At 51.8% G+C, this 27,333-nt stretch overlaps 3 protein-coding genes across 4 annotated transcripts in view; all 3 read left to right on the forward strand.

The window, feature by feature from the left end:
* Positions 1-2,965: 2,965 nt before the first annotated feature.
* On the forward strand, positions 2,966-4,192 carry S1PR4 (sphingosine-1-phosphate receptor 4). The gene has a single exon (XM_040086854.1). The coding sequence runs from the start codon at positions 2,966-2,968 to the stop codon at positions 4,190-4,192; it is 1,227 nt and encodes a 408-aa protein (XP_039942788.1).
* A 1,423-nt stretch (positions 4,193-5,615) lies between these two features.
* On the forward strand, positions 5,616-18,670 carry NCLN (nicalin). The gene is made up of 16 exons (XM_040086697.2): positions 5,616-5,816; positions 8,598-8,788; positions 8,995-9,139; positions 9,773-9,867; positions 10,090-10,170; positions 10,351-10,454; positions 10,731-10,819; positions 10,971-11,110; positions 11,473-11,651; positions 11,870-11,957; positions 12,067-12,105; positions 12,207-12,370; positions 12,953-13,006; positions 13,098-13,176; positions 14,396-14,493; positions 18,389-18,670. The coding sequence occupies exons 1-15, from the start codon at positions 5,636-5,638 to the stop codon at positions 14,453-14,455; spliced, it is 1,689 nt and encodes a 562-aa protein (XP_039942631.1). The 5' UTR covers positions 5,616-5,635; the 3' UTR covers positions 14,456-14,493; positions 18,389-18,670.
* An 8,413-nt stretch (positions 18,671-27,083) lies between these two features.
* Positions 27,084-27,333, forward strand: part of CELF5 (CUGBP Elav-like family member 5) — a 37,035-nt gene continuing 36,785 nt past the window's right edge. For both annotated transcript variants that reach the window (XM_040086698.2, XM_040086699.2), the window contains exon 1: positions 27,084-27,285. In XM_040086698.2, the coding sequence (XP_039942632.2) occupies positions 27,096-27,285 (190 nt within the window). In that variant the 5' untranslated portion in view covers positions 27,084-27,095. The remainder of the gene's footprint in view (positions 27,286-27,333) is intronic.

A 27,333-nucleotide genomic window follows, 5' to 3' on the forward strand; every position in this document is an offset into this window, starting at 1 on the left:
GGATCGATCCCCTCACCAGCCATGGATGGGATCAATGCCCTCACCAGCCATGGATGGGATCAATGCCCTCACCCAGCCATGGATGGGATCAATGCCCTCACCCAGCTGTGGATGGGATCAATGCCCTCACCCAGCCGTGGATGGGATCAATGCCCTCACCAGCCATGGATGGGATCAATGCCCTCACCCAGCTGTGGATGTGATCAATGCCCTCACCCAGCTGTGGATGGGATCAATGCCCTCACCAGCCATGGATGGGATCAATGCCCTCACCAGCCATGGATGGGATCAATCCCCTCACCAGCCATGGATGGGATCAATCCCCTCACCCAGCTCTGGATGGGATCAATCCCCTCACCCAGCTCTGGATGGGCTCAATCCCCTCACCAGCCATGGATGGGCTCAATCCCCTCACCCAGCCATGGATGGGATCAATGCCCTCACCCAGCTGTGGATGGGATCAATGTCCTCACCCAGCTGTGGATGGGATCAATGCCCTCACCCAGCTCTGGATGGGATCAATGCCCTCACCAGCCGTGGATGGGATCAATGCCCTCACCCAGCTGTGGATGGGATCAATCCCCTCACCAGCCATGGATGGGATCAATCCCCTCACCAGCCGTGGATGTGATCAATGCCCTCACCCAGCTGTGGATGGGATCAATGTCCTCACCCAGCTGTGGATGGGATCAATGCCCTCACCAGCCATGGATGGGATCAATGCCCTCACCAGCCATGGATGGGATCAATGCCCTCACCCAGCCGTGGATGGGATCAATGCCCTCACCCAGCCGTGGATGGGATCAATGCCCTCACCAGCCATGGATGGGATCAATGCCCTCACCAGCCATGGATGGGATCAATGCCCTCACCAGCCGTGGATGGGATCAATGCCCTCACCCAGCCATGGATGGGATCAATGCCCTCACCCAGCTGTGGATGGGATCAATGCCCTCACCCAGCTGTGGATGGGATCAATGCCCTCACCAGCCATGGATGGGATCAATGCCCTCACCCAGCTGTGGATGGGATCAATCCCCTCACCAGCCATGGATGGGATCAATCCCCTCACCAGCCGTGGATGGGATCAATGTCCTCACCCAGCTGTGGATGGGATCAATGCCCTCACCAGCCATGGATGGGATCAATGCCCTCACCAGCCATGGATGGGATCAATCCCCTCACCAGCCGTGGATGGGATCAATGTCCTCACCCAGCTGTGGATGGGATCAATGCCCTCACCAGCCATGGATGGGATCAATGCCCTCACCAGCCATGGATGGGATCAATGCCCTCACCCAGCTGTGGATGGGATCAATCCCCTCACCCAGCCGTGGATGGGATCAATGCCCTCACCCAGCTGTGGATGGGATCAATGCCCTCACCCAGCTGTGGATGGGATCAATGCCCTCACCCAGCTGTGGATGGGATCAATGCCCTCTCCCAGCTGTGGATGGGATCAATGCCCTCACCCATCCAGGCTGGGACCAATCCCCTCACCAGCCGTGGATGGGCTCTCTGGATAGCTCCCTGCTGATGGAAGAACTCGCTGCTCTTTGCTCTCAGCCTGGGGCCATCTCCACAACCTCCTGCCCGTCTGGAGTGAGGGCACAGGTACAGCAGGGCACAGCTTCTGCTGCGAGTGCTCTGCTTTTCTTTTATCTCTGCCATTTTTGCAGCTGATTTGGGTGGGGTCCGCCCTGCACAGGGATGTGGTTGATGTTGTAATTTCCCCTTTTTTCACTTGGTTAGGTAGAAACCTCAATTATTTTGCATGAGGAGCTGTCCCCCGCTACCTGCTCCTTGCTGGGCCTCAGACAAAGAGCTGGAGAGCACTGCTGAACCTTCCTGGGGCAGCAAGAGCCTCCCACAAGCCATGACAGGTGAGTCCTAAGGCAAATTCGCAGCCACAGTTGGGAACAGCACCTTGCCAGGCTCTCCCGTCGAGTTGTGCAGACATAAGGAATTAGGCCAACGATGGAGATTAACATTGCAGCCGTGTTCTCGTCCCTCGGTTCTGGTCTCAGCACCTTGTGCCTCCTGCAAAGGTGAGGAGCAGCAGCTTTTTGCCTCCTTCCCTGCCTGTGGGAAGGCAGACAGTGGGAAGGTCCTGGCCCAGCCCTGGCAGATGCTCGCTGGGTTGAAGGTGGAGGTGCAGCGCCAGGGCACGTGCTCAGCTTGGTCCAGCTGGTTTCCTTTTGAAGTGCCAGGGGCTGAGGCTCAGCTGCAGCCTGGAGCTGCTGCACAGGCAGTGCAGGACGGGGAGGGATGTGGATGGATGTCTGGATGTGTTCTGAGAGAGTGGCAGGAGCTGGGCCCGTGGAGGAGCCCTGAGCAGTGGCAGCGTGGACCTTCCTGCCGGAGAAGGAAGGGGGATGTCTCTGAGCACGGCTGGTGCACAGGGCAGCTGGGGAAGAGGCAGCGGCTCTCTGCCAGGCTCAGGGGTGAGCTGGGCTCCACAGCAGGCAAAGCACTTTGTGTCTCAAGCTGTCTGGGTGCTCCTACCAGCGCTTGGATGTGTTCAGCCCCTCACGCTCCACCCATCAAGGTGTTGGCCCATTTGACACAGCCTGCTCTAACAGAGGGCCCTGGCTCCTTACCTCATTCATGCCACACCTTCACGACCACAGCAAAGTCAAAAACAACCAGACCCTTACCAAGAAATGATGACAGCTGTTAGAAGAGATGTCAATACTCTCAGTCACAACAGGAAACTTTATTAAACAACAGGAAGCCCATGTTCATGGGTGGACTTACAAAACACCTCACCCTCCTCTCCCCTCGCTCTTTCAGTGCTGCAGGGCTGGCAGACAGGGCTCTGACTCTCACCTCCACGCTGAGCAGGGCTGCTGGCTTCAGTCCCACAGCTGCTCCAGCCCTCCGAGAGAGGATCTGCTCCTCCCCAAGCCCTACCTGACCCCTTCCTCCATCGAGCACCCCCTGAGTGCTGACCCAGGCTCAGAAGATGGACGCTCCAGCGCTGGGCTGGCTGCTGAATCGCTCCCTCCTCCTTCCCCTGGACTCCGCTCAACACCCCGAGCTCACGCTGGACCTGCTCGGCACGAAAGCCTCCTGCCTGCAGCTGGCCGCCACGAGGAACGTGAACATCATCCTGCAGCACTACAACTTCTCGGGCAAGCTCGCCAACCGGCAGTCCGGGGACGAGGGCATGGGGCTGGTGCGCACCGCCTTCGCCGTCATCAGCTGCGTCATCATCCTGGAGAACCTGCTGGTGCTGCTGGCCGTGCTGCGCTGCCTGCGGGCCCGGCGCTGGGTCTACTCCTGCATCGCCAGCATCACCCTCAGCGACCTGCTGGCGGGCATCGCCTACCTCTGCAACCTCTGCCTGTCGGGCAGCAAGACCTTCCAGCTGTCCCCTCAGCTGTGGTTCCTGCGCGAGGGCATCCTCTTCGTCGCCTTGGCCGCCTCCACCTTCAGCCTGCTGGTGACGGCCGTGGAGCGCTACAGCGCCATGGTGAGGCCCATCGCCGAGAACGAGGCCAGCAAGACGCTGCGGCTGCGCGGCCTCATCGTGTCCTGCTGGCTGCTGGCGCTGGTCATCGGCCTGCTCCCGCTGCTGGGCTGGAACTGCCTCTGCGACTTCCGGGCCTGCTCCGTGCTCCTGCCGCTCTACTCCAAGGACTACATCCTCTTCTCCGTGGTCATGTTCAGCATCATCCTCCTGGGCATCGTCGGCCTCTACATCTCCATCTTCCACCTGGTGCAGGCCAGCTCCAAGCAAACCAGCTCCCGGCACGGCCGCAAGCGGTCGCTGCGCTTGCTGAAGACGGTGCTGATGATCCTGGGGGCCTTCATCCTCTGCTGGAGTCCCCTCTTTGTCCTGCTGCTCTTGGATGTCTTCTGCGAGACGGGGGCCTGCACCCACCTGCACAACCTGGACTGGACCCTGGCTCTGGCCCTGCTGAACTCGGGGGTCAATCCCGTCATTTATTCCCTGCGGAGCGTGGAGGTTCGCCGCGCCGTGGGGAGCCTGCTGTGCTGCTGCTGCGTCAGGGCTGGGCTCTGCCGGCCCGGCAGCTGCCTGGTCATCTCAGACATCAATTCTGGCTCCTCCACGGAGAGCTCCCTGCGCTACCGCGACAGCTTCCGCGGCTCCGTGGTGTGGAACGCTCGGCCCAGGGCTCCTCTCTCCAGCAACTCCAGCATGATGAGCAACCTCCCCAGTCTGTGAGGAGAGCAAGAGGGGCCAGGCAGCCCCCAGGACATCATGGTGCTGGTCCTGGACTGTAGCAGCTCAGGCTGACCAGTTGTAAACTGGGGCCAGTCCCTTCAGACTGGGATGGTGCCTCAGCGTGGGTGCAGCACAGGGACAGGAATTGCTCCTGGGCTGGGAGTGGAAGATACAGACACATTTCAGGATTGATGTTCTGCTGGGACAGCTGCAGTGCTCAGGTTTTCTGTGTGTGCTTTGGGTGTGCAGAGGCGCTGTCCCTGCCCACCTGAGGGTGTTTTACCCCAGGGCACACAGGTAAATGGGGTGGATTTCACAACCATGTGGCCCTCCCAAGCTTTGGAATCGGTTTGGAGCTTCTGTGATTGAAGCTGCTTTGGAGCTGCTGGGAAGGAATGCAAGCTTGATGCCCAGCCTGAGGATGGCACAGGGCTGCAGCCACAGCTCAGACTCTCCCCGGGGTGCTGAGACTGGACACTGAGCCAGGGCAAATGCTGGGACAGTGCTCAGAGCTGCACTAGCACGGGCAGAAGGAGGTGCCCAGACAGACTGGGGATCCTGGTGCCATCCTGGCCTGAAGACATGGCCAACTTGTGCCTCAGATCCCTGCTCTTCTGTTCTCTCATGTAGGGAATAATCAGAGCAGCACCCAAATGCCTCCTCTCACTGTGCCAGAAGGCCACCGAGGCACTGGGGACTCATATAAAACCTGCTGGCCCACCCTCTCTGCAGGAGTTGAGTGTGCAGTCTATTTGTTTTGCAATAAATCAAGGTGTTCAGAAAGCCTTGCGCTGATTTGCTTCAATTTTTTTTCTCCTCTGGAGGCCAGGTACTGTCTGGGAGATGTTTTTGTAATCTGGGGACAGTGGGAGCTGCCCTCCTGTTCTTGGGACGGGGGGATCACCCTGCTCAGTTGGCAGCAGGAGCCCCTCATCTGGTCCTGTTCATCCCATCCTGTCCTGTCCCTTCCCAAGCCCCTATTCCCAATCCCCCATCTCATCCCAGTCTATCCCAGTCCATCCCATGGATCCCATCCCATGCTGTCCCAATCCCCCATCCCATCCCATCCCATCCCATCCCATCCCATCCCATCCCATCCCATCCCACCCCATCCCATCCCATCCCATCCCATCCCATCCCATCCCATCCCATCCCATCCCATCCCATCCCATCCCACCCCATCCCATCCCACCCCATCCCATCCCATCCCATCCCATCCCATCCCATCCCATCCCATCCCATCCCATCCGCTGGGGGGCGCTCGGGAGCACCAGGCCGCGGGGCGTGCGCCCCCTGCAGGCCAAGGCGGGGCCGTACCGCGGCCTGCTGCGACTACAACTCCCAGCGCCCCTCACGGCGGCGCGCGAACTACAGCTCCCGGCATGCCGCGCGGGGCGCGCCGTGCGTGCCGAGCAGGCCGCAGTGCGGGCCGGGGCCGCGGCGATGCTGGAGGAGGCGAGCGAGGTGCTGGAGTCGGTGCTCAAGGCCTCGTGCCTCCCGCTCAGCGTCCTGCTCTTCGTGCCCGCCGTGCTCCTGCTCCTGGGGCCGCCGCCCGCCGCCGAGGCGGCGCACGAGTTCACGGTCTACCGCATGCAGCAGTATGAGCTGGGCGGGCAGCCCTACGGTGAGGAACTGCACGGGCCGGGTGCTGCCGGCTGCGGCCCCTTCAGGGGTGGTGGGGCCGTGGGAAGGGAGCCCCGACCTCGGGGAGGAGCCCAGGGTAGGCCGTGAAGCCGGCCATGGAGGGCGGCCCGACCTAGGGGAGCCGCGGTGGGGCTCGGGGGGGCTCTGGGAGGCGGCAGCAGCCGGGCCCGGGGTCAGGCCCGGGCGGAGGGGAGGCCGCTGGAGGGCCCCATGTGGCTGAATTTCACTGCCCAGGCTCGGCACGGGCAGGAGAGGGGCTGGGAACTCCATCGTGGTGACCTAGAGGCAGCCCTGTCTGTGGGCTGAGGGCTCTGTGCTTTGAGGGGTCCGGCTGCATCCCTCCTGCATTCTGGTAGACTCGGTTGTGAGCTCAGTTTTGTCCTTTTGCCTTTGACTCCTTCATTGACAGGTTGATTCCTCTTTGCTCTTCATCCTTTTCATCCTCAGCTCTGTGTGTTGCCCCAGTGGCTCCATTTCAGAGCCTGTCCTTCCCCCGTGTTACAACTGACCTTTACTTCCTCTGTTCTCTTACTTGCAGCCTGCTGATTGTGCAACACCTTTCTTTGGGTCAGAGACACACCCTGTTCTTCGAGTCCTTGAGATGCTGCAACCCTCAGCCTCCCCCCCTGTGTGCCCACAAACCCAGAAGCAAGGGTCATTTCTGGGTCTCCTGTAGTGATTTTATTCCAGGCCAGGGCACGTGCTCTGTCCGTGAGTGACTTTTCCTATAGAGTTAACAACGAACAGCCTCACGTTTAATTTGTGCTGCCCATGAGAGACCATCTCTCATTCTTTCAGATTTCAATAAGTTCAGATATATAAGTTTTGAAATGCAGCTGTGCCTGTGTACTCCTTAAACACTTCACGCTTCTGGTGGCTTCTAAAGAAGTGAAATTATTTCTGTGTTCTTCCATCGCAGTTTCTCAGGACGTGTCCACATCTTGAGGGCTCTCTTGCTGACAGCCTCAGTAGCTCCAAGGCAGGCCCTTGCTTGGGGGTAGGACTTTCTCTTTTCTCAGGTGCTGGCAGCTGTTTGCTGACAGGGGCAGCAGGGATGTCATTCAGCTGGCTTTGGCTTTGCTTGCCTCCCCTCTACCCAAGTGCTCACAATTTTGTGACCTCTTGAAAAGCCAGCTTGTTATTTTTCTTAAGATGCTTCCAATTAACTTTCTATGCTGCTTCTTTTCCTGCAGCCTTTTAGCTCGGTGAGCTGTGTGTTTGCTTTGTTCCTTCCTGTTGCTTGTGTGTTCTGAGATGTCCTTCAGGATAAAAGCTGTATTTCAGAGCAGTCTGAGTTGGAAGGGACCCACAAGAATCACCAAGTCCAACTCTCAAAGGGAATGACCCAGAGAGGGATCAAACCCATAACCTTGGTGTTATTTGCACCATGCTCTGACCAGCTGAGTTGATTTGTTGTTCCAGATTCTTATATTCTTTTCCAAAAATACCAAATACAGGTTGCTACTCAGCCTCTTCTTGTTGAGGGAAGAGTTTTTTGTCAGCATCACTCATAGAGCAATTTAAGAACAAGCTTGGACTTCTCTAATACCGATAGAATGAGAAATAGTTTGTAAATGAGAGTTTATTAACCAGCTCTCTGTAGAGAAACTATAGAAAATCAACCTGTCAGAAAAATAAGTGTTGTGTCTGCTCTGCTTAGATGTCAGAGAGAGCAGAACTCTGGATGCACACATTGCTGTGTTTACACACCATTCCTTTGGAAAAGGTGGAGGAATTATCCTCATTTTGAATTGTTTTTCTCTGGTTGGAGAGGGGGGTGCTGTTAATGTTTGTTTGTTTAATGTCAGAGGTCTGTGGGGAGAATTTACATTGTGCCTGGGCTCTGTTTCTGCGTGTGTGGCCCTCACTGATACTGTGCAGGGGAAATGTAGATTTTTCTTGTTTAGGTGTTTCTGTGACCTTTGACGAGACCAAACTAATGTTAGAGTTAAGCTAAGCCAGGTGTAAATGTAGTTCTTAGCAATGCTCCTCTTTGACAGAGGCTGGAGCAGCTTTTCTGTCCCTGTGTGGGGACCCCAGAAGGATGAGATCTCCAGTGCAGGTGCCAGAGTTACAGAAGAAGAAATTGAATTATCAGTTGTAAGGTGGATTTGACCCTCTCTATTTGCACAAGATGTCCTTTTGGCCCTCCCTTGGGGCATGCAGGAGCTTCTGGCCAGCCTGCAGCCCGCTGTGCTCCCGGGGGATTGCATTTCCACGTGGGGGATTTGATCTGCTGGCACAGAGAGTGGGAGAGGGCAATCCCTCAGGAGCAGCCTGCTCCTCTGTGACTCTGCCAGCTACAGAACCTTTCTTGGGGCTGAGAGAGAGCAGCCCTTGGGGTGACATGGGGCAGTCTGTGTCCTCGGGGTGATATGGGGCAGTGTGCTGTCCTTTCCTCGGGATTCTGCACAGCTCCCATCCACAGCTTGATCCTACAGCTGGGGGAGGCTCTGGAGAGGCCAGGCCGTGTCCAGCTGTGTTGCTGACTGCAGGTATCAGGTGCAGGTGAGCAGACAGGTAGCCTGTGTGTTGTGCTGAGGAGGAAGGCTGGAAGGTGAGGCTGTGTGGTGTGGAACAAGGTGGGGTCTGGCAGGATGTGGCTGCACAGGAAAACCCACACACCTCCTTCTCAAACGAGGACAGAGAGGCAAACTCAGCTTTCTGCAGCCCATCAGACTGCCCCCAGGCCCATTCTGAGCAGGAGCAGAGGGGATGGGGTGCAGAGCCTTAGGAGCCCTCTCTCTTTCCCTGCTGGCAGGCACCAGGAGCGCCGTGCTGAACACGGAGGCGCGCACCGTGGAAGCGGACGTGCTGAGCCGCCGCTGCGTCATGATGCGCCTGGTGGACTTCTCCTACGAGCAGTACCAGAAGGCTCTGCGCCAGTCAGCCGGCGCCGTGGTGATCATCCTGCCACGATCCATCTCCTCTGTCCCCCAGGATGTCGTGCGGGTAAACAGAAAAGTTTTCTTTCCCTTCCCCACGGGAGGTGTGTTGGAGGAAAGCTTGCCTGCCGCAGGGCTGGAAGCTTCTGTTGTAACGCGCGACAAATCGTATTCTAATTTTAAAACTTCTCCCTCTGCTTCGGTTGGTAATTTTTTTCTTGACGCCTCTCGTGTTTAGCAGATGCTAAGTTTGTGTCTCGCTTAAATCCTCAGCAATTCATGGAGATAGAGCCAGAAATGCTCGCTATGGAAACCATTGTGCCAGTCTACTTTGCAGTGGAAGACGAGGAGCTGCTGTCTATCTATGAACAAACACGGGCTGCTTCTGCATCACAGGGTTCTGCCTCAGCTGCAGAAGGTGAGTTCTAGCAAGGAGAAGAAAGTTTTGAGGAAGACAGGCCTGTTCCCACCTCTGGGAGGAGTCTGCTGTGTCATCTGCACCGTGAGCCAGCGTTCTGTCACCTTTGTGTTTATTCTGTCTTTGTCAAAATGTTTAGAGATTCCGTGGAAGAAAAGCACGGTATAAGCAAGCATTACTTGACTGTATTTGGACATACAGTTGCAGGAAGTTCTCAGCTTCACGCTGTTGCAAGTAAGACAGAAATCAAAACTAGGCTAAAAACAACATTGAAAATGTTAAGTGATGGTGGTGTGTTGGTAGAATCTGAAGCTTTTTTTCTGACCACCAGTCAGTTTGATGCTTCCATGTAAATAATATGACTGTCTTATTGACCTGCTGCTTATGACTAATTTTAGTACTGCTGGGGAAAAGTTTTTGAGCAGCCCAAAATGCTGGGATTTTAGGACAATGAAAAAGCGCGGTTGCCAAGATTCTCTGTCATTGCATAATGTGACTGTGTCTCACAGTGACAAGTGAGAGGGCTTAAATGGTTTAAAGCTGGTCCCTCCAAAGCTCAGTTAGCAGGGGAAAGGAAGGGATGAAACTTCCCCTGATGTACATTGTGGGGTTTTTTTGGTGTTTTTGTTCCAGTTCTGCTGCACACAGCAACTGCCAACGGCTTCCAGATGGTGACCAGTGGGGCTCAAAGCAAAGCCATCAATGACTGGCTCATCCCCAGTGTGGAGGTGAGTTGTGTACGGTTTCAAACTGGCAACATTGATGAGGTGACTTCTTTTATTGGGACTTTATCAGACATTTGGTCTGACAGGGCAAATCAGGGGAGTCTCAGCCCCGAAGTGCTCACAGCCAAGGCCACGGCAGACTCAGCAGGAATGTGGAAGTCAGGCTGTCCTTGTACAGGCACACGAGAGGTGATGGGGAGTGACACTGCTCTCTTTCCTCTGCAGGGAAGGCTGACAGGGCTGGGTGGAGAAGACCTGCCCACTGTTGTGATCGTTGCCCACTATGATTCCTTTGGAGTGGCTCCAGTGAGTATTCTTTCTTCCTGAGCTCTCTGTTCCCGTTCTTTCTCCCTCTGCCCAGGTGTCTTCTCTTGGCCTTAGGGCTGTGGGGCAGTTACAAGTGGAGCACAATGCTGTGCAGCTGCTCTGGTACCTGAGAGGCAGTGTAGGTTTGTCACCTTGTGTCTGTCCCACCTCATCCTGCAGTGGCTGTCCCACGGGGCTGACTCCAACGGCAGTGGAATCTCAGTGCTGCTGGAACTGGCCAGGCTGTTCTCTCGCCTCTACACCTACAGAAGGACCCATGCTGGGTAAGGAACTGCTCTGTTTGGGGTTAGATGTGTGTGGCTGACAAGTGCAAGGGGTGATGTGGGAAGCAGATTCCATCCTCAAGCACTGGGACCTCCCCACTTTTAATCTGCCCTGCCATTGCCTGAGTACATGGCACGTGGGAAGTGTTTGGTAATGGACAGAGTGCCGTGGATGTCAGGTGCAGGTGGTTGTGATTTCACCACACCTCCAAGGCTGAGTGCAGGAATTCTTGGAGTGCAGGATGCTGACCCTTTTCTGGTTTCTTTGATGGGCAGGTATAACTTGCTGTTCTTTGCCTCTGGAGGTGGCAAGTTTAATTATCAAGGAACTAAGCGGTGGCTGGAGGACAATTTGGACCACACTGGTGAGTAATGGGCTGGTTGTATTAAATGTCTATAATTAATTAATTGTCAGCTTTCCTGTGAGAATCTCCTTGTGTGAGCCTTGCTTTTTTTGGGGGGGTGGAAATCCCAGCACAAGGCTTAGCAGTAAAAGTTTGGATTTTTCTGTTCCAGATTCCAGCCTGCTGCAGGACAATGTAGCATTTGTTCTCTGCCTTGACACTCTGGGCAGAGGCAACAGCCTTCATCTTCATGTCTCCAAGCCTCCCAAGGAGGGCACCTTGCAGCATGCATTTCTGAGAGAACTGGAGATGGTAAGGAAAAGCATTTTAGGTTCCTGGGAACTTGGGACTCACTATACAGCTCTCCATGAGAGGAAGGAAGATGTGAAGAAAGGGTGTGCTATTGAAATAATACATTTATTGTTTAGGGTCACTTGATTTGAAGTGCAGACAAACCCTCATGCCACAGTCCTGACTGGAACAGACTAGATCTGCAAATGCTACCCTGTGCAGACATTAAAACAGCTCTTTTGACCTGAAAATCCAACTCTAATAATGTCAATAACTGCACCTTACGTTCTGGAGCGCACAGAAGCAGATGTAGGCAGACAGGGCAGTGCAGGGTGGCACTCTGCAGTGGGCAGCACCCCTGAATGGCTTGCCCTTGTCCTCAGGTCGTTGCCAGCCAGTTCCCAGAGGTGAAGTTTTCCATGGTGCACAAGAAGATCAACCTGGCTGAGGACATGCTGGCGTGGGAGCACGAGCGGTTCGCGATCCGGCGCTTGCCGGCGTTCACCATCTCCCACCTGGAGAGCCACCGGGACAGCCTGCGCAACAGCATCATGGACAGGAGGTGAGGCACCCTGGGGAGGGAGGGCTGGCCTTTGAATCCGGCCCAGAAACCCAAACTGCCCTCACAACTGCTCGTGTTGTTCTGGTGGTTGGGGCACAGGTGACAAACGTTGGGAGCTGGGCTCTGGGTTCAGGCTGATTCCTGATGCAGTGAAACGGGGCTGTTTCTGGAGGAAGCTGATGCCATTGGCAAGTCCATAATCCCCTCTTTTGCTTTAGGGCACGAATAGACACTAAAGCACTGACCAGGAATACTCAGATCATTGCTGAAGCTTTGACAAGGGTCATCTACAATCTAACAGAAAAGGTAAGAGGTGCCCACCCTGCAATGCTGGCCAGACCTGTCCTGCCCAGCCAAGCTCAACAATAACCTGGGTTGTTGGTTTTTGGTTTTTTTTTCCCATTTTCCCTTGCAGGGAGCACCTGCAGATATGCAGATCTTCACAGATCAGATGGTAAGCACAGTGCATTGTTTTTATAACCTATGGAACCTAGAGTCCGGGAGGGAGCTCTGGTGTGTGGTTGACTCCCTTTCTCTGGTGGTATTTTTCTGCAGCAAATCCAGCAGGAGCAACTGGAGTCGGTGATGGACTGGCTGAGCAGTCAGCCCAGGGCTGCCCAGCTGATTGATAAAGACAGCACCTTCCTCAACACCTTAGAATATTACATGGGACGCTACCTGAAGGATGTCAAGCAGCATCACGTGAAGGCAGACAAACGGTAAGAAAAGATGTGAAAGGACCAGCCAGGGCATGCAAACTGGCTTCCCCCTGGACAGAATTTTGTCTCTGAGCTGCAGCTTTCCTGGTTTCTTGACGTGCAGCTTTCTGCTCTCCTATCAGTTTTGGTTCATCCTTAATGTTCTCCCAGAGAAAGCTGCTGGTGACTCCTCACAGCACAGGAACAAGGCCCAGCAGCTCCCTCTGTCTGAAAAGCTTGTTTTTAAACTGTTTTGGTTCCACTGTTCCCACTCTGAGAGCAGAAGAAGACTAAGTTTTGGTTAATTAGGAAAAGGCAGCTTCCATCCTCTTGAACCTGCTTGGGCTGAAGCTGTTTTAGTGAACAGAGGGAGGAACGTTTCATGTTCAGCCTCTTTGGAGACAGCTGATCAACAGCATGAGCTCTGAATTGATGTCCTTGGTATTCTAATGGTAGGAAAATAAAGTCCTGATGGCTAAAATCAGCTCAAAACCAGTGTGGGAGGTGGTCATGCTTACCTGTCTCTGGTTGGGTGAACTCCTTGGGAACAGCTCTGGGCTTTCCTCACTGCAGTAGAATCTGAAATATTTCTCCTTTGCACAGGGACCCCGAGTTTGTTTTCTATGACCAGCTGAAGCAGGTGATGAATGCATACAGGTATGGAATTCCCTTGGCCATGCTGGGCTGTTGTCTCAGCCCCTGGCAGGAGCTGCTGTAGCAATTTCATGTGCACTTTTCCTTACTCCAGGGTCAAGCCAGCAATCTTTGACCTGCTCCTGGCTGTCTGTATTGCTGCCTACCTTGGCGTTGCCTATGTTGCAGTGCAGGTAAGAGACACAGGTGTAATATTTTCCTTATAAAACAAGTTAGAAGCAGGAATTCACACAGTGCCAGCACTAAAGCTGGAACAATAATGCCGCTTGGCTGTGCTGAAGGCAGTCTCTTGCCATTCTAGTGCAAACCTGGTTTTTAGAGCTGTTTCTTGTACTCAAGGACATGCATAACGCAATTGCTAACCTATTTTGGCTCCAAACTGAAACTTTACAACAAATTCTAGTTACCTTGGTAATTTAGAGGTTTGTAGCTTGTACTGTTAGGAAATATCTGAACTTGGGGTGCAGCTTAGAAATGCATCTTCAGAGTTTTGCTTTGTTTTTTCAATGAAGCCATAAATATATCCCGTGTCCATACATCTGGGAATGTGATGCTCCATGCCTTGAGCAGCCAAATTAAGTGAAATGTTTTTGTGTCAGTGTTAACCAAGACAGTGTGAGCAAGGCTTTGTTCCTGCCTGGGTTCATAAAGGACAGGAATGAAAGGGAAGCTTTTTAGGTCACTCTCAATTTTGATCACTTTGTGTTATTGGTGTCTATTATTTGTTTAGGGAGACCATAGGCATTTACAAACTCAGTGTAAGAATATAAACAAGAGGAAAAACGTACTTTGATTTCTATTAGCAATCGTCATTACTTCTTGTTATTCGAATTTGAAAGTATTTGAAGCCTGGATCTTGTTACATCTGTCAAATATCAAATCTAAATACAACCAACCCCAGCAAAATCAAAAGAGGAATTAGGCGAATTTCTAAGTCACTGGGGAAATGGTGAAAGAGAAGATCCAGTTAAAGTATTGTGAATTGCTGGGAATCTCTGTGTTTGCCTGGTTTATTTTTACCTTCCTGAAACTGCTGGCAGCAGTGTTTCTATAGAGACCAGGAGCCTGCATGTGTTGAAATCTGAAGCTTTCTCCTCGCCTTCAGAAGGAACAGAACCGCATCCAAAAAAAAAAATTAAAAAACCTTTAACACATTTTCACAATGAGGTGATACAGACCTGCACAAACACTTCTGTAAGCCATCATTTTCTGTGTAACTTGGCTTCCCTGTCATAATTCCTCCTCATCCATCAAGTCCCGCTCCATCTTCAGGATGAGTGGTTGATGCAAACAAGGCGCTGCATTTGCACGCTGGTATTGTTTTAAGCCTTCTGCTAAGCTTTCTGTGTGTTTAGAACTGTCATGGTTACTTCTTTCCCCTTCTGTTTCCAGCACTTTGGTCTCCTTTACAAGATGATACAGAGATTATCCCTTAAAACCAAGCAGCAGTGAAGCACCAAGTCCCCCCACCCAGCAGCACTGAGCCATCGGTGAGCCCATTGGGAACCTTCTGCCTTCCACTGAACCCTGCTGTTCCTCTTCCTTTGTCTCCTCTTTGCTACTGTATAGAGGGGAGGAAAGCATAAAGAAAATGAAATTTTAACTCTTGTGCACCTTTGAAGTGCTTTTCTTCACCTTCTTCCCCTGACTTTGCACCATGTCTGGTTTTCTTTGCATTTTGGTGAGGGAGAGGCTGAGAGACTTCAGCAATCCCTGGAGTCTGGTTCTGAGCAGCTTCTCTGAGTGTAACACTGAGTCCAGCACCTTCACGGACACTGTCACACAGCCAGCCTGGAAACTGAAACTACAGCCTGACATGGTACCTCTGCCCAGCAAACAAGCACTTGGAGCAGTTGTTTAAAAGATGAAAAAAAAATACAAACACAAAAAGTGCACATGCAAATTAAAGAGAATGCAATTAGCATGTTTCCTTACGGCACCTCTTCCTTGAGTTCACTGCTGGCTTTAGGGAGTTGTGCTGAGCAAGCAGTGTCTGCAGCAAGCACCTTCTTGCATTTTGTTCAAACTCAGCCCCTTTTAGGAGGTGCACTGTGAGTGATCTTGACTGTTATTACCAGGAGGAGGAAAGATTAAGATGGGTTTCTGGCATGAGGGTTCTTGCCAGGGACAGGTTCTCTCCTGCCTCTCTTGGAGGATGCATTTTGCCGTGTACTTGATTTCTCTGGAGGTTTTTGGTCAGTTTTGAACAGTTCACAGCTGCCACCACTCTGTGCTAAACTCTTGCTTGATTTTTGAGGGGTATTCCATAGTCCAGCTGCTGCAGGATCATGTTCTGTGCTGTTCCATGTACTTACACAAGCTGGTTCCATTGATAACAAGAGCAGCTCAGACCTGCAGAATATATTGAGATGCTACAAGCCCTAGGCTAGTTGTAGTTTTAGAAGATAACCCTGAGCCACTGTCCTGCCACCCAGCAAGTTTTGAGTCCTTTCCTGTAATCTCTTCTGTGCACATGAGGTCTCTTCACAAGCCACAGTGACACTTTTTTTTTTTTTTTTTAATTTAAGCTACTACTTGTAATTACAGCAGTGTCTCTTACAGAGGCTGAAAAGCTATTTTTGAACTGAGGTGGACCTTTTTTTTGTGTGTATGTGTATGCAAGGGAAATTCCAGCAGTGGATTCCTGTTTGCACACAGCTGCTGTGCACGTGCTTGTTAGAAAAGGGGTTGTTGTGGCCATCACTGTCCTTTGGATGGGCACAAAAGCACTGATTTCCATCCTCCTTTGTTGATTTTACTTGTAAAATCTCCTACTTGGAGTAGTACCCTTACCCCATGATGTGTCCTTTCTGCTACTTTAAATATGTAGCAGCTTGTTCTTTAAAGGGTTTTGTCTTTTCCAGGAAAGCCTGCTGGTGTCAGGGCCTCACCATGGTGTCAGCATGGTGCCAGGCACTCCAGAGCCATCAGCCACGCAGGGAAACTTGCCTTTTCCTCATCTTTTCACTGCTCATTTGAAACGTGTCTCTCTGCATGCGTGAAGTGCTCGTGGCACTCCTCTGCCAAATGAATTTAGAATGACTTCAGAAGTTGCTGGAGTGGCTGGAAGGCAAGCCTTGATTGTTTGCCACTGGTTTTTATGCTCTGCCCATAAAGACTGCATCTGCTGTGCCCTGGGAAGCTGCATGCCCTGGGCTGGGTAGGTTTAGAACATGCATGGTGCAGTGGCTCTGAAGAATTCTGTAGGCCCTGAATATCTGGGAGCAGTTTGAGTCCTCCAGCTGCAGCATCCATTTCTGGTGTGTTACACTAAAGGAGGTGGTGTTCCCTCCAGTCTAGATTATTTCACCAGTCTTAATGATTAGCTCTGTTACTTTACTAAGGAAAAATAGAAAAATAATGTTAGCAATGCTGCTGCAGCTTGAGTTGACGTGCGTAAAATTTGCCAGTAGTGGAGAAAAGCGAACAGAACAGATCTGGAGCTTGTTCCTTGGTGTGGAAATGATCAGCCTTCAGTCTTCCGGAGGAGAAGCTCCAAGTTCAGAGCCAAAAACTTCCACCCAGTCTGTTTGCAGAGGCTGTAGCACCAAGAAAACACCTTAGCTCTGTGTGGTCTCAGCAGTGAACTGTTAACACTCCTGATGCAGTGCCAAAAGCCAGTGGAAACAACTTAAAAAAAAGATGGATTAGATTAATGAGGAGAGTTTATAAACCTGAGGGGCAGTTGGGATGGGTACATTGCTCTCTCCCACACAAGGTTAGTTTGTCCTGTAATCCTTTTGTGTCTCTCTCTCTCTGGCTGCCATAAAAAGTAGTTTTTACAACAGATAAAAGAGTTCCTGCTTTTGATCAAAGTGCACGTGCACTGAAATGTATATGCTCAAATCTGAGATAGACAAATCCCAACTTCCTCATAGCTGGAGCAGAGTGCCCATCCTGGGATTGAATTTAAATCCCAACTTCCTCATAGCTGGAGCAGAGTGCCCTCCTGGGATTGAATTTAAATCCCAGCTTCCTCATAGCTGGAGCAGAGTGCCCATCCTGGGATTGAATTTAAATCCCAACTTCCTCGTAGCTGGAGCAGAGTGCCCTCCTGGGATTGAATTTAAATCCCAACTTCCTCATAGCTGGAGCAGAGTGCCCTCCTGGGATTGAATTTAAATCCCAACTTCCTCATAGCTGGAGCAGAGTGCCCTTCCTGGCACTGAACTTAGTTCCCACATTTTTGTTTCCTTGGGTAAGTCAACAGAGAAGTTTGCAAAGAGCTCCTGGAGCTGATCTGCACTGCAGCATTAACTGATCAGTTCAGTCACCAACACAAAGGCAGAAATCCAGCACGTGTTGTGATAAAAAGGTTCTCCACAACATTGCAGAAGAGCTCTGTGTAGCTAATTCTTGTTGCTCTTATTTTTTACCTATCCTCTTTTTTTGAGGAGTTTGCCTGGCCTGTAGGGAAGAGCGTGGAAAGCATTATATCCACGTACACACAAGTGGCTAGCAGCTGATACTCTTAGCCAGAAAACCATTTTCTTTGCTATTTATCTGACTTCACCTGTTGTCCTGGTGCTGTCAAAGAGTCTGCAGCTCACAAAAAAACTGGTTTTCCAGCAGGGTTTAACTGAAGCTGTTAATTCCTTCTGGCCACTTCCACCTGCATGGGCACTATTGGGAATTGTATGGGAGTAATTTGGATTAATGTAGCTCATCTCCCAAATGAGAGGGTTTGGTTTATGGTTGGGAGAGAAGTAATGCTGTGCAATATGAACTCCTCTCCTCAGTGCAGAGAAAATCCTGAAGCCAGAATGGAATTAGGTCTCCCACTGTCTGTGGCTGAAAGTCACCACAATCTATTTAGGCATTCAAAACCACAGCTGTACCCAAAATTGCTGTGGGGCTTGGTTTTGAGGGGGTTTGGTTTGGTTTAACTCTCGTGCCCTTACATTGTTCGTGGCCCAAGCCCAAATCCCAGGCTGCTCCTGCACCCCGTGGTTAAGCTGTGTTTTACATTTCAGAGGTTTTACATTTTATTTGGACTTGATTCACCAATCTGAAATGCTGGGGCTGCTCCTGGATGTCTCAGAAAATTGGGCCTCTGGGTACTTGAGTGTGGACTCCTGCTTGCTCACTTTGGTCTGTTTAGTTTCCATTTGTAGTTCCTGCATAGCTACTTCAAGGTTATAATCTGGAATATTTGCAGCTCAGGAAAAAGATTTGATTTATCTAGCAATGTTAACTCAAATATTTATCTCTTGTGTGCCCTGAAGAACAAATGTATATTGAGGTGAATATTTAAAAGCTAATAGAAAATTCAATGCAGTTGATTTACATATTTTAGGACTATAAATGTAATAATATTTAAGTATTTTAACTTTTTTTTTTTTTTTTAATTTGTTTGTCCCTTTTTCCCTTGGAAAATAAACCAAGTGAAGAGGTTTGATGGATAGATTTGTCAGAGAACTATTTGCTCAAAAAAAAAAAAAAAAAAAAAAGGAATCTCCTTGCATTATTTGGAGGAATAGACACCTCTACAAAACGGGAGAAAATCGATGTCTTTAAAAGCTTCATCCTGTCTAGTCGAAAGTCAAATAGTATGACAGAAAACATTTACACACTCCAAGCATGATTCCAGCACCTTGAGGTGAGCAAATTCCTGTTTATTCTAAACGTTTGTGCTCATGTGAAGCAATTAAAAGTTTCTATGCAAAACACCTTTGGTACTGTGCAAAACTGGTTACCTCAGCAGCCAGAGATTGTTGTGCCTCTGTCCTTTCCCAATGCCTATTTGAACACTGAACTATTTATTCCAATTATAACCATTGCAAGAGATCTGTTCCCTGAGCATGAATTTGTCGAAGTCGTGGTCGGAGGCGTGGAGCGACCCAAACGCGGCGGAAGGGGAGAGCTGGGCGTGCGCTCCTCCTGATGCTGAGGATCCGAGGGTTCCTCCTTGTTAAGATCCTTCCAGAAGCAGCGGCGGGGGGCTGTGAGGTGACACGGGGCGGTGGCACGGGGCGGTGGCACGGGGCGGTGGCACGGGGCGGTGGCACGGGGCGGTGGCACGGGGCAGCCCTGCCCGCAGGTCCCGAGGTGTTGGGAGCGTCTCCCGGTGCCAGCCTGGCTCAGCCGCTGTCCTGTCCGGTGCAGGCGAGGCGCGGCCAGAACGGGATGTGGAGCGGGGCTGGGGCTCGGCCCTCGCACAGCGCGGGGCAGTGTGGCCTCGGCATCTCCTTCCATCCGTTCCTCTTCCTTCTCTGCTTCCCTGCCGGCAGCGGGGACATGTGGCTGCCTGTCCACGGGTCCCTGCGGCTGGTGCTGGACATGCCGAGGTGCCCAGGAGGATGCCGAGGTGCCAGGAGGATGCTGAGGTGCCAGGAGCATGCTGAGGTACCCAGGAGGATGCCGAGGTGCCAGGAGCATGCCAAGGTGCCAGGAGGATGCTGAGGTACCCAGGAGGATTTCAAGATGCCAGGAGGATGCTGAGGTACCAGGAGGATGCCAAGGTACCCAGGAGGATTTCAAGATGCCAGGAGGATGCTGAGGTACCAGGAGGATGCCGAGGTACCCAGGAGGATGTCAAGATGCCAGGAGGATGTCAAGGTGCCAGGAGGACGCTGAGGTCCTGGCTCCTCAGACCGGGCTGTTGAAAGTGGTGACACGTCTTAATAGAAAAGAAAGAAATGTCTTTGAAGTCAGAGAAAAGGTTGAAAACAAAGGCCAGCCCTTGGAAGGTGACAGAAGAACCGCTGGGACAAGGCGGTGGAGAGAGGGTGTAATCCAGTGATGGAAGGCAGAGAGCTGCTCTAGAAATGTTTCATCATCGTTCTCTTTACACAGCTCTCCACTCCACCTCCTCTGCTTGTAACAGAGCATTTTTGGAGCTGGGGAGCCCAGTGTCCCATCACAGCCCCCTGGCACACGGGGGCAAAACCCTGAAGGGCAGCTTGTTGCAGGGCTGGGTTTAACACAGGCTCTGCCGTGTTATTATCACAGAATCACTGAATTAACGAGGCCGGAAAAGACCTTTGAGATCACCGAGTCCAACCTACAATTATGTCAGTGCCCTGCTTTGAGGGGAGGGTCCTTGTGGACATCAGGGAGTTCTCTGCTGACAGGGGAGGGTGGTGTGAAAGCACAGAGGAAGAAGGTCCAGCTGCCTTCCCTGGATGGAGACTGGGCTGTGGGAGCCACTCCAGCTTAGCCTGGCTCTTGGTGCAGGGAGACCTCCCCACGCTGAGGGACTGGGAGCTGAGCAAACCTCACTCAGGCCTCAGTGCTTCCTCAGCCTGGGTGGCAGCAGCTGAAGAAAAGCACAAAGGGTGAGTGTAAGCCTCCAGTGAGACCTGGGGCTTGGCAGGACAGCTCCGAGCAGTGCAGGAAGCTGCTGTGCAGGACTGTTTGATCACCAGTCCTTTCTCTGGCCTTTGGCAGGGGCAGAGCTGCGTGCTGGGGGAGAGGAGGCTGAAAACACCGGTGCTGATGTTTCCTCGTGTCCCCCTACTCACTGACAAACTTTGTACTGGTCACACCTCTGTCTGAAAGATGACATTTTGTGTGTTTGTCCCTAATCTGTAATGGTGGAGCTGTGCTTGGCAGGGAGAACATCCCAGAAGTAAATCCATCTCTCCTTCCCTGCAGCTGGGGACAGAAAGGTTAAGAACTTTCTGAATCCTTACCAAGATGCTCCAGTGCTTCTGTTAGGTGTTCCCTTATTCTTTTGGCAAGTGTCTGATGATGTGATATCCTGGCACTTTATTACTTGAGTCCCATCACTGCCTGAGCGTGTGGTGCAGGCAAAGGTAGATGGAGAAGGACAAGACACATCTTTCTCTAGAGCTTTTCAGCCACACTTAGGCCTTTTGCTTTGGGATTTTTCCCAGTGATTTGCCAACTTGCCTGGAATTTCACAGGCCCTGGATTCTTTTCACCTGTCCTGGAGGTTGTGCCTAGCAAAAATTGAGTCAAAGCAGGGTTTCTTGAGGAACCCTTTGGTCCTTGTTATAGATTTTTGTGTGAGGGCAGATGAATTTGTTTTAGCTTCACAGAATCAGTTAGGTTGGAAAAGACCTGAGATCATCAAGTCCAGCCTATTGCATGACTAAGCATGGGTTTCATTCCAGAAATTATTTTCTTTCTGAGAATTTACAAGTGTAAATTACTCTCTTACAGGGAACTGTCTATTCTATGATGAAAAAGGAAAGCAAAGCCCTCAAGCTTTTTCTGTGCCATTGGGAGGAGGAGAGAGGGAAAGGAGCATTGTGGACTCCTTCCAGGTGGGAAAAAGCACACCCACAATGTAAGACAGAAGATCTGTCAGTTAAAATAGAGATAATGAAGAAAAGTTTTTTAATTTAAATGCAGTCTCTGCTCTTCTTCTAGAAGGTTCTTGACCCCTGAAAAGCTTGGGCCCCAGTTCTTTCATGTGGTTCTTAACAAACCCAAAAGGAACAAGCTGACAATACCTGACTGGAAACCCATGCAGCAATTTTGCTGTTCTGTAAGGGAGAGGGACAGGACATGAAGACCTTATCTCTGCTGAATCTAAAAAGAAACCAATTCTTCTTTATTGTTTAAGCCACACTAATGGTTTCTTGTTAGCAACAGTTTGTTGTTTTTTTTTTTTCACAGAGCAAGAGCTGGCATTATTTCCTTTGGACAGTTCAAAGGATGGTACCATAACTGCTGTGAGGAGTAAAGTTCTCCGGGAATTTCTTCCCAGCTCACATGAGTGAGAATCTGTGCTAGAGAACAGCGCATAAGGGATGTGACTGTGGGACTTGTGAAAGGCAATTTGAGTTTTTATTCTCAGATGGTGCCTCTGTGGTAGCACTGAGAGGCTCTTGACAGGGATGCTGAAGTGCTGTTACTGACTTCCATTTGGCTGACCATCCCTGAGTCAGATGGTTTGTCCTCCTCACGCTGGCATCCTCTGTGTTTCCTCCACGTGCCGTTCTGGGTTTTTTTGAGTGAAGGTATTATTCTACTTTAGCGACTGGTTTGTCTGTAGAGGTTGAATAGGCACAACACAGGTGTTAAAAGGATTTTTAAAAGGAGAGGCAGACAAACTCTTAGTTCCAGGCACCCTTCTCTGTAGGTTGCTGTTGGATTTCCCTTTTAGGAGAGTGCTCTGTGCTGGGTTTTTTTCTCGTGGTGTGTTCCCAAATACTCCTGCTCTACAGAAGCAGTCAGGCAGCAGTCTACTCCAGGTCATGGGAAGGGCACGCTAGAATATGAATCATTCAAAGGAACTGGTAATTAGGAGGCCTATTAAATAGAGGGGAAGTTAAAGAATATCCCTTTCCCTGTGGCAGAGAAAAATGACAAACTACGGAAAGATTGGAGAGAGGATATTTTATGCTCGAGCTCTAAATGGATCCCCACTCTGCAATCAGCTGCAGCAAGCACAGCCTTCCTCAGCAAGGCTTTTCCAGACCTTAAAACAGCTTGCGTCTTCCATCTATTTTTGGTTTTTCTCTTGCCCTGGTTTCCATAGTATCTGAATGCTTCATTCTCTTAAATATATCTGACACTTACAGCACCTTGGTGAAGGAGGAGGTACAAAGGGCCTTGCTCTTTGGAGCTGCTGGAGCTGGAACAGCCCGGGGATGCGTGGAAGATGTGGGGTGGAGTCCTGAGTGGAAAATGTGCTTTTGTAGAGGCTGGATTTGTCACTGCTGGGTTAGCCTTCCACTAGGGATAGCAGGAGAAAAGAAATCCTCATAAAACTTCTGGAAAATATTTGAAGGGCTCAGTGGTGTGGCTGCTGGGAGCAAGGGTGGAGATGAGTAGATCTGGTGATTGCCACATTCTCCTCTAATCCTCTCTGCTTTATTCAGGTGCCACTTTTCTTTCTCTCAAGTGAGAACACGAGGACGACTAGGTTGTGTCCTGAAGCCAGGCTGCTCATGTTGTGGGCTTATTCCTGTGGAATATTTTTAATATAATATCTTAATACAGTGTAATGGGGAGTAAAGGGAGCATAGAGAATTTACCAAAGAGATGAGTGAGAAGCAGATGCTGTAGGGATGACCCCAAGATGCTCGGAATGCTCAGTCCTTTTATGTTTATGGGGTACCCAGATGACAGCATGGGACAGAAACAACAGTCTCTGTGCTCCAGGAGGGTTTGGGGAGCAGAGGGAGAAGCCAGATCAAATCAGCAGAGCTTAACATCTTTGCTGATTAAACCCAGGTCCAAACCGAACTCAATCAGCTCAACTGAATGTTGCATGATTGCAGAGCTGAGGAGTTGCCTCTCATTATCTGGGAAAGGACAACTCTGTGCCATTGTTTCCTGGCCAGCTTGCTTTCAGGCATTGGAAGAGATAGTTTGCACACAATCCAAACTTCTTCCACAAGGTGGTGTGTTTTTGTTTGCTTATTTGGGCTTTGTTTTTGAAATCAATCCTTAAAGAACAGCTGCTCTTGATCACAAAGATACCTGGAATCTGTGATGGTCACTTCCAATTCACCCACCGTGGCAACTTGGGTCAAAAAATCCACAAGCCTTAAAACTTAGTTAATTTTTGGGTTCCTGCAAAGTTAAAATGTTAAAACTCCCTAACTCTGAATTGGTTGGTAAAAAATTCAGTGAAAGCTAAACAGCAAGGTCTTGATGGACAAGAGAGGATGAAAGCTGATGGCAAGTTATATCCTTTTACACAGGATATTTTTCTCTTAGGCTGGCAGCCTGGCTGCAGAATCTTTTACACCAGACCAGAAGCAATCAAAGCAATCACATTACAGGAATAACTTTTATCTCCCTGAGATACTGTCTTATTGCTTGGATATCTTCTGCCAGCACTGTCTTACCTAGTCCTTTGGCTCTTCTGCCTGGGGAACAAATAGGTAAGGGAAGGCAGGCTGTTTTAAAGGATTTTTTTTTTTTTTTTCTTTCTTTTTCTGGGCTGTGATGAGGATTTTCTGCCTTAAATGGTGTCTCCTAGGTGATGTGGAAATTCAGAGCTCCAGCTTGTATTTTGTTCATTCCTCAGTGCCTTTAGGAGCTGGAAGGACTGGGCAGGCACTCCTAAGGCAAAATGGACCTGGCTGTTCCTGCATCCTTTGTTTGAGCCCTTCTCAGGTTTGGGTCACTGGACTGGACCTCTTCACCTTTCATCTTAAGCTGCCCCATCTAAATACAAATACTCATATGCCACAAGAAATCAGGCAAGTCTAGATGTGTGTAAGGAAAATATTTTGGGTGTTTTTTGCTAGCAAACGTCTCTCTGCGAAAGAGAAACTTTTTGGGCATACAGTGTAGTTTTCTTCTCACAGTTCTTTTTCTGAAGCAGCATCTCAGGTTTGGGCAGACTCTGTTCCCTCACCCCCTGGGAATTGTGCATCTGAGCTCTGCTGTGCTCCTTCCAGCACTCTCGTGTAGACTCCTCCATGACAGATGCAACACGTTTCTTCTTCCTCTGCACAGGTGACCTGTCATTTCCCTTTTTCTCTATCTTGGTGTTAAGATTCCTTTTATCTTCCCCTTAATCCTGTTACTGTGGTATGTAATTCTCTGTCTGGCTCTGTAAACCCCAGGTGCTGATTGGCAGCTGTTCTGTTTTTCATTTACCAGCAGTGTTTTCATGTCTGTTGTTCTTTACTGCATTCAGGGTGGTTTTAGTATGTCCATTCATAGACTCCAAAAGAGACTGAATTTATCTTTCCTTCTAAATAGACATTTTCTACCCGAGGCACTGGGTCCCTTGAGCTGTAACAAAACCCTAGGGCAGCTTTTCCTGCAACAGCTGATGTGAAAAAGCAGGGAAGCATGCAAAGGTGTCTGAAAACCTTATTTGCTTAGGTGTGATTCGTCCAAGGTGAGGATTGCTGCTGTTGCCATAAAGCTTTCTTGTTTTAAACATTGCCTTAGCTGCTTGCAGCTGTTAAAAATGTGAACAGCTTGACTTGCCATGGGCTTCCCAGCTGATGCCTCTGTGGCTTCCAAATAGTTGGCAGAACCCTGGCAATCTCTGCAAGATACGTCAACAGAAAGTTTGACCAGTGTGGGGAGATCCCAGGGGGGTTTTAGGGTGAATTTTAGGAGTGGTAACACCATCAAACACAAGACAGCTCTCCAGCCTTTGGACACCTTGCAGCGACCCTGGGTTCAGACCAAGCTGCAGACAGCTGCAGGCCTTTGTGAATCCATTTCCATGAAAAGCCTGGATGCAAATTCCAGGCTCTTGCTGGCCCTCAGTGAGTGTTCTGGCAGCTCCACACACAGCTGGGCACAGCAGCCAGCGCTGCAGAGAGCAGGGTGCAGAGCTGTAGCTCTGCTGAGCACCAGGGTGAAGAGGAATCCCCAGTCCCTCTGGCTCTGCAGGGGCCTCATTCTTGCCACAGCTTCAGCCTGGGAGCCAGGTGGGTACCCATACACAACGAGTATTCTCTGTTTTTCCCTCTGCTCTGTAGGATTGGGACCCCTCTTCTTCCCCTGGTAACACATCGCCCTATTTTCCGAACCTGCCTTTTCCTGAGACCCTGCTGCACGCATCTCCTGGTGCAGGGGCCTAGGTAAAATCACACCTGAGAGATCTGGGTAGGGTTTGAGGCTCTGGCATGTGGGGCACTGTGGGGAGAGGGTAGGAGGAAGGCTGGGCCTTGGGGACCAGGCAAGAGAATGCTGAATTGGGCTGCAGGGGAGCACAGAGCTGCCCTGGTTGTGTTGTGTAGTGGGGACCCCTCTCCACTCACTGCTGCCCTCCCTGCGCAGGATCCAGGGCAGGAGAAGAGGGGGATGGCAGAAAGCTCTCAGCAGCGACTACGCAAGGGGAAGCAAGGCCAGGCTGTGCCTGCACCACGGCTCTTTTCACAGGCACAGGCCTGGCGTGCTCAGTGGAGCTGAGCACCTGACTCTGCCACAGCTCTCTCCGCAAACAACCCAGCCGCCGCCCCCCTCCCTCCTCCCAGCACGAGGGCGCAGGAGTGTATTCATCTTCAGGGACACTGGGGCAGCATGACAGGCTGAAATGTGTGGTGTGACGACAAAAGCCGTGCACGCTGCAGAGGGAATGCTCCGTAGGAGCTGCAGGCAGCGTGTGGCTGTGGGCGGCGGAGCAGGGCTGGGCTGCATCCCTGCAGCACAGCTGCTCCCGATGGAGCTTCGGCCGTGCTGTGCCTCAGCGTGACAGAGGTGGGGCAGAGAGGTGACACAGCCCGGGGCCACCTGGGCCGCGCTGCTTGGAGCGCTGACATCCCCTCATCGCCTCACGGCATCTGCCAGAGCTGGAGAACCCAGCGGGAGAGCAGCCCAGAGCCTCACACGGGGAGGGAGAGCTGATCCCGTTAGCAATAATGGCTGCTCCGACATGGATACACGACCAGCTCCTGACCATCTGGCACGCTCTGACACAGGAGCGGGCTGGGGATGCCTCCAGCAAGCCCCAGTGAGGAAGGAGCTGAGCTGCTGGAAAGAAAAGGGACTTTCTCTAGAAAGGCAGGGGCAGAGAGACCTGCCCGGGGTTGTAGACCTGGGGCCGTGTATGACGTCCCCGTCCAGCTAAGCCCCCTCCAGCCCTGATGCTCGCGGCCGTGCTCGCCGCTGGGTCACTGCTGCGTTTATAAAATTTTATGCTTTAAAAAATCCCTTCGTCTCCAGACCCTGGTGCTGAGGCACCGAGAAAAATGGGGCGAATGCTAATTTATGACACGGATGTGGAGCGGCTCTGCCTTCCTGGGTGGTCAAGAGCTCTCCCCTGCTCCCAGGCCCCTCCGCGCTCCTGGGCCTTATAAAAACACAGCTCTCCCCTCGCCCGCGGGGATGGGCGTCGGGGCGGTCACCGCAGCCTTGCCGCCTTCCCCACCCTCTCTGCCCAAGCCGGCCGGTCCCGAGCGACCCTCCCGGGCCGCTCCCGGGGGTCTCCGGGGCCTTTCCCGCTGCCCCCCGCTCCTGAGGGGCCGCGGCGGCGCGGGGCCCGGCAGGGGGCGCTGTGGCGCGGCTCTTTGTGGCGCCGCGGCGGCGGCGCTGGCGGCGGGGCCGTTCCCGCCGCGCTGCCTCCCCCGCCCGCCCGCAGCCGCGCCGGGCGCGGGGCATGGCCAGACTCACCGAGGGCGAGGCGAGGAGGCAGCCGCCGCCGCTCCCGCCAGCGCCGCAGCCGCCCCCGCCGCCGCCGCCGCCGCGCCGAGCCTCCCCCATGAGCAGCAGCGGCGGCGCGGAGCCCCCGGCGCAGCCCGACAGCATGAAGGACCTGGATGCCATCAAGCTCTTCGTGGGGCAGATCCCGCGCAACCTGGAGGAGAAGGACCTCAAGCCGCTCTTCGAGCAGTTCGGCAAGATCTACGAGCTCACCGTGCTCAAGGACCGCTACACCGGCATGCACAAGGGTGAGCCCGGCGCGGCGCGCACAAAGGGGCGGCGGGCCCCGGCTCGGT

Source organism: Hirundo rustica, chromosome 26 (genome assembly GCF_015227805.2).
Source record: "Hirundo rustica isolate bHirRus1 chromosome 26, bHirRus1.pri.v3, whole genome shotgun sequence".
In the NCBI taxonomy this organism is placed as follows: Eukaryota; Metazoa; Chordata; class Aves; order Passeriformes; family Hirundinidae; genus Hirundo; species Hirundo rustica.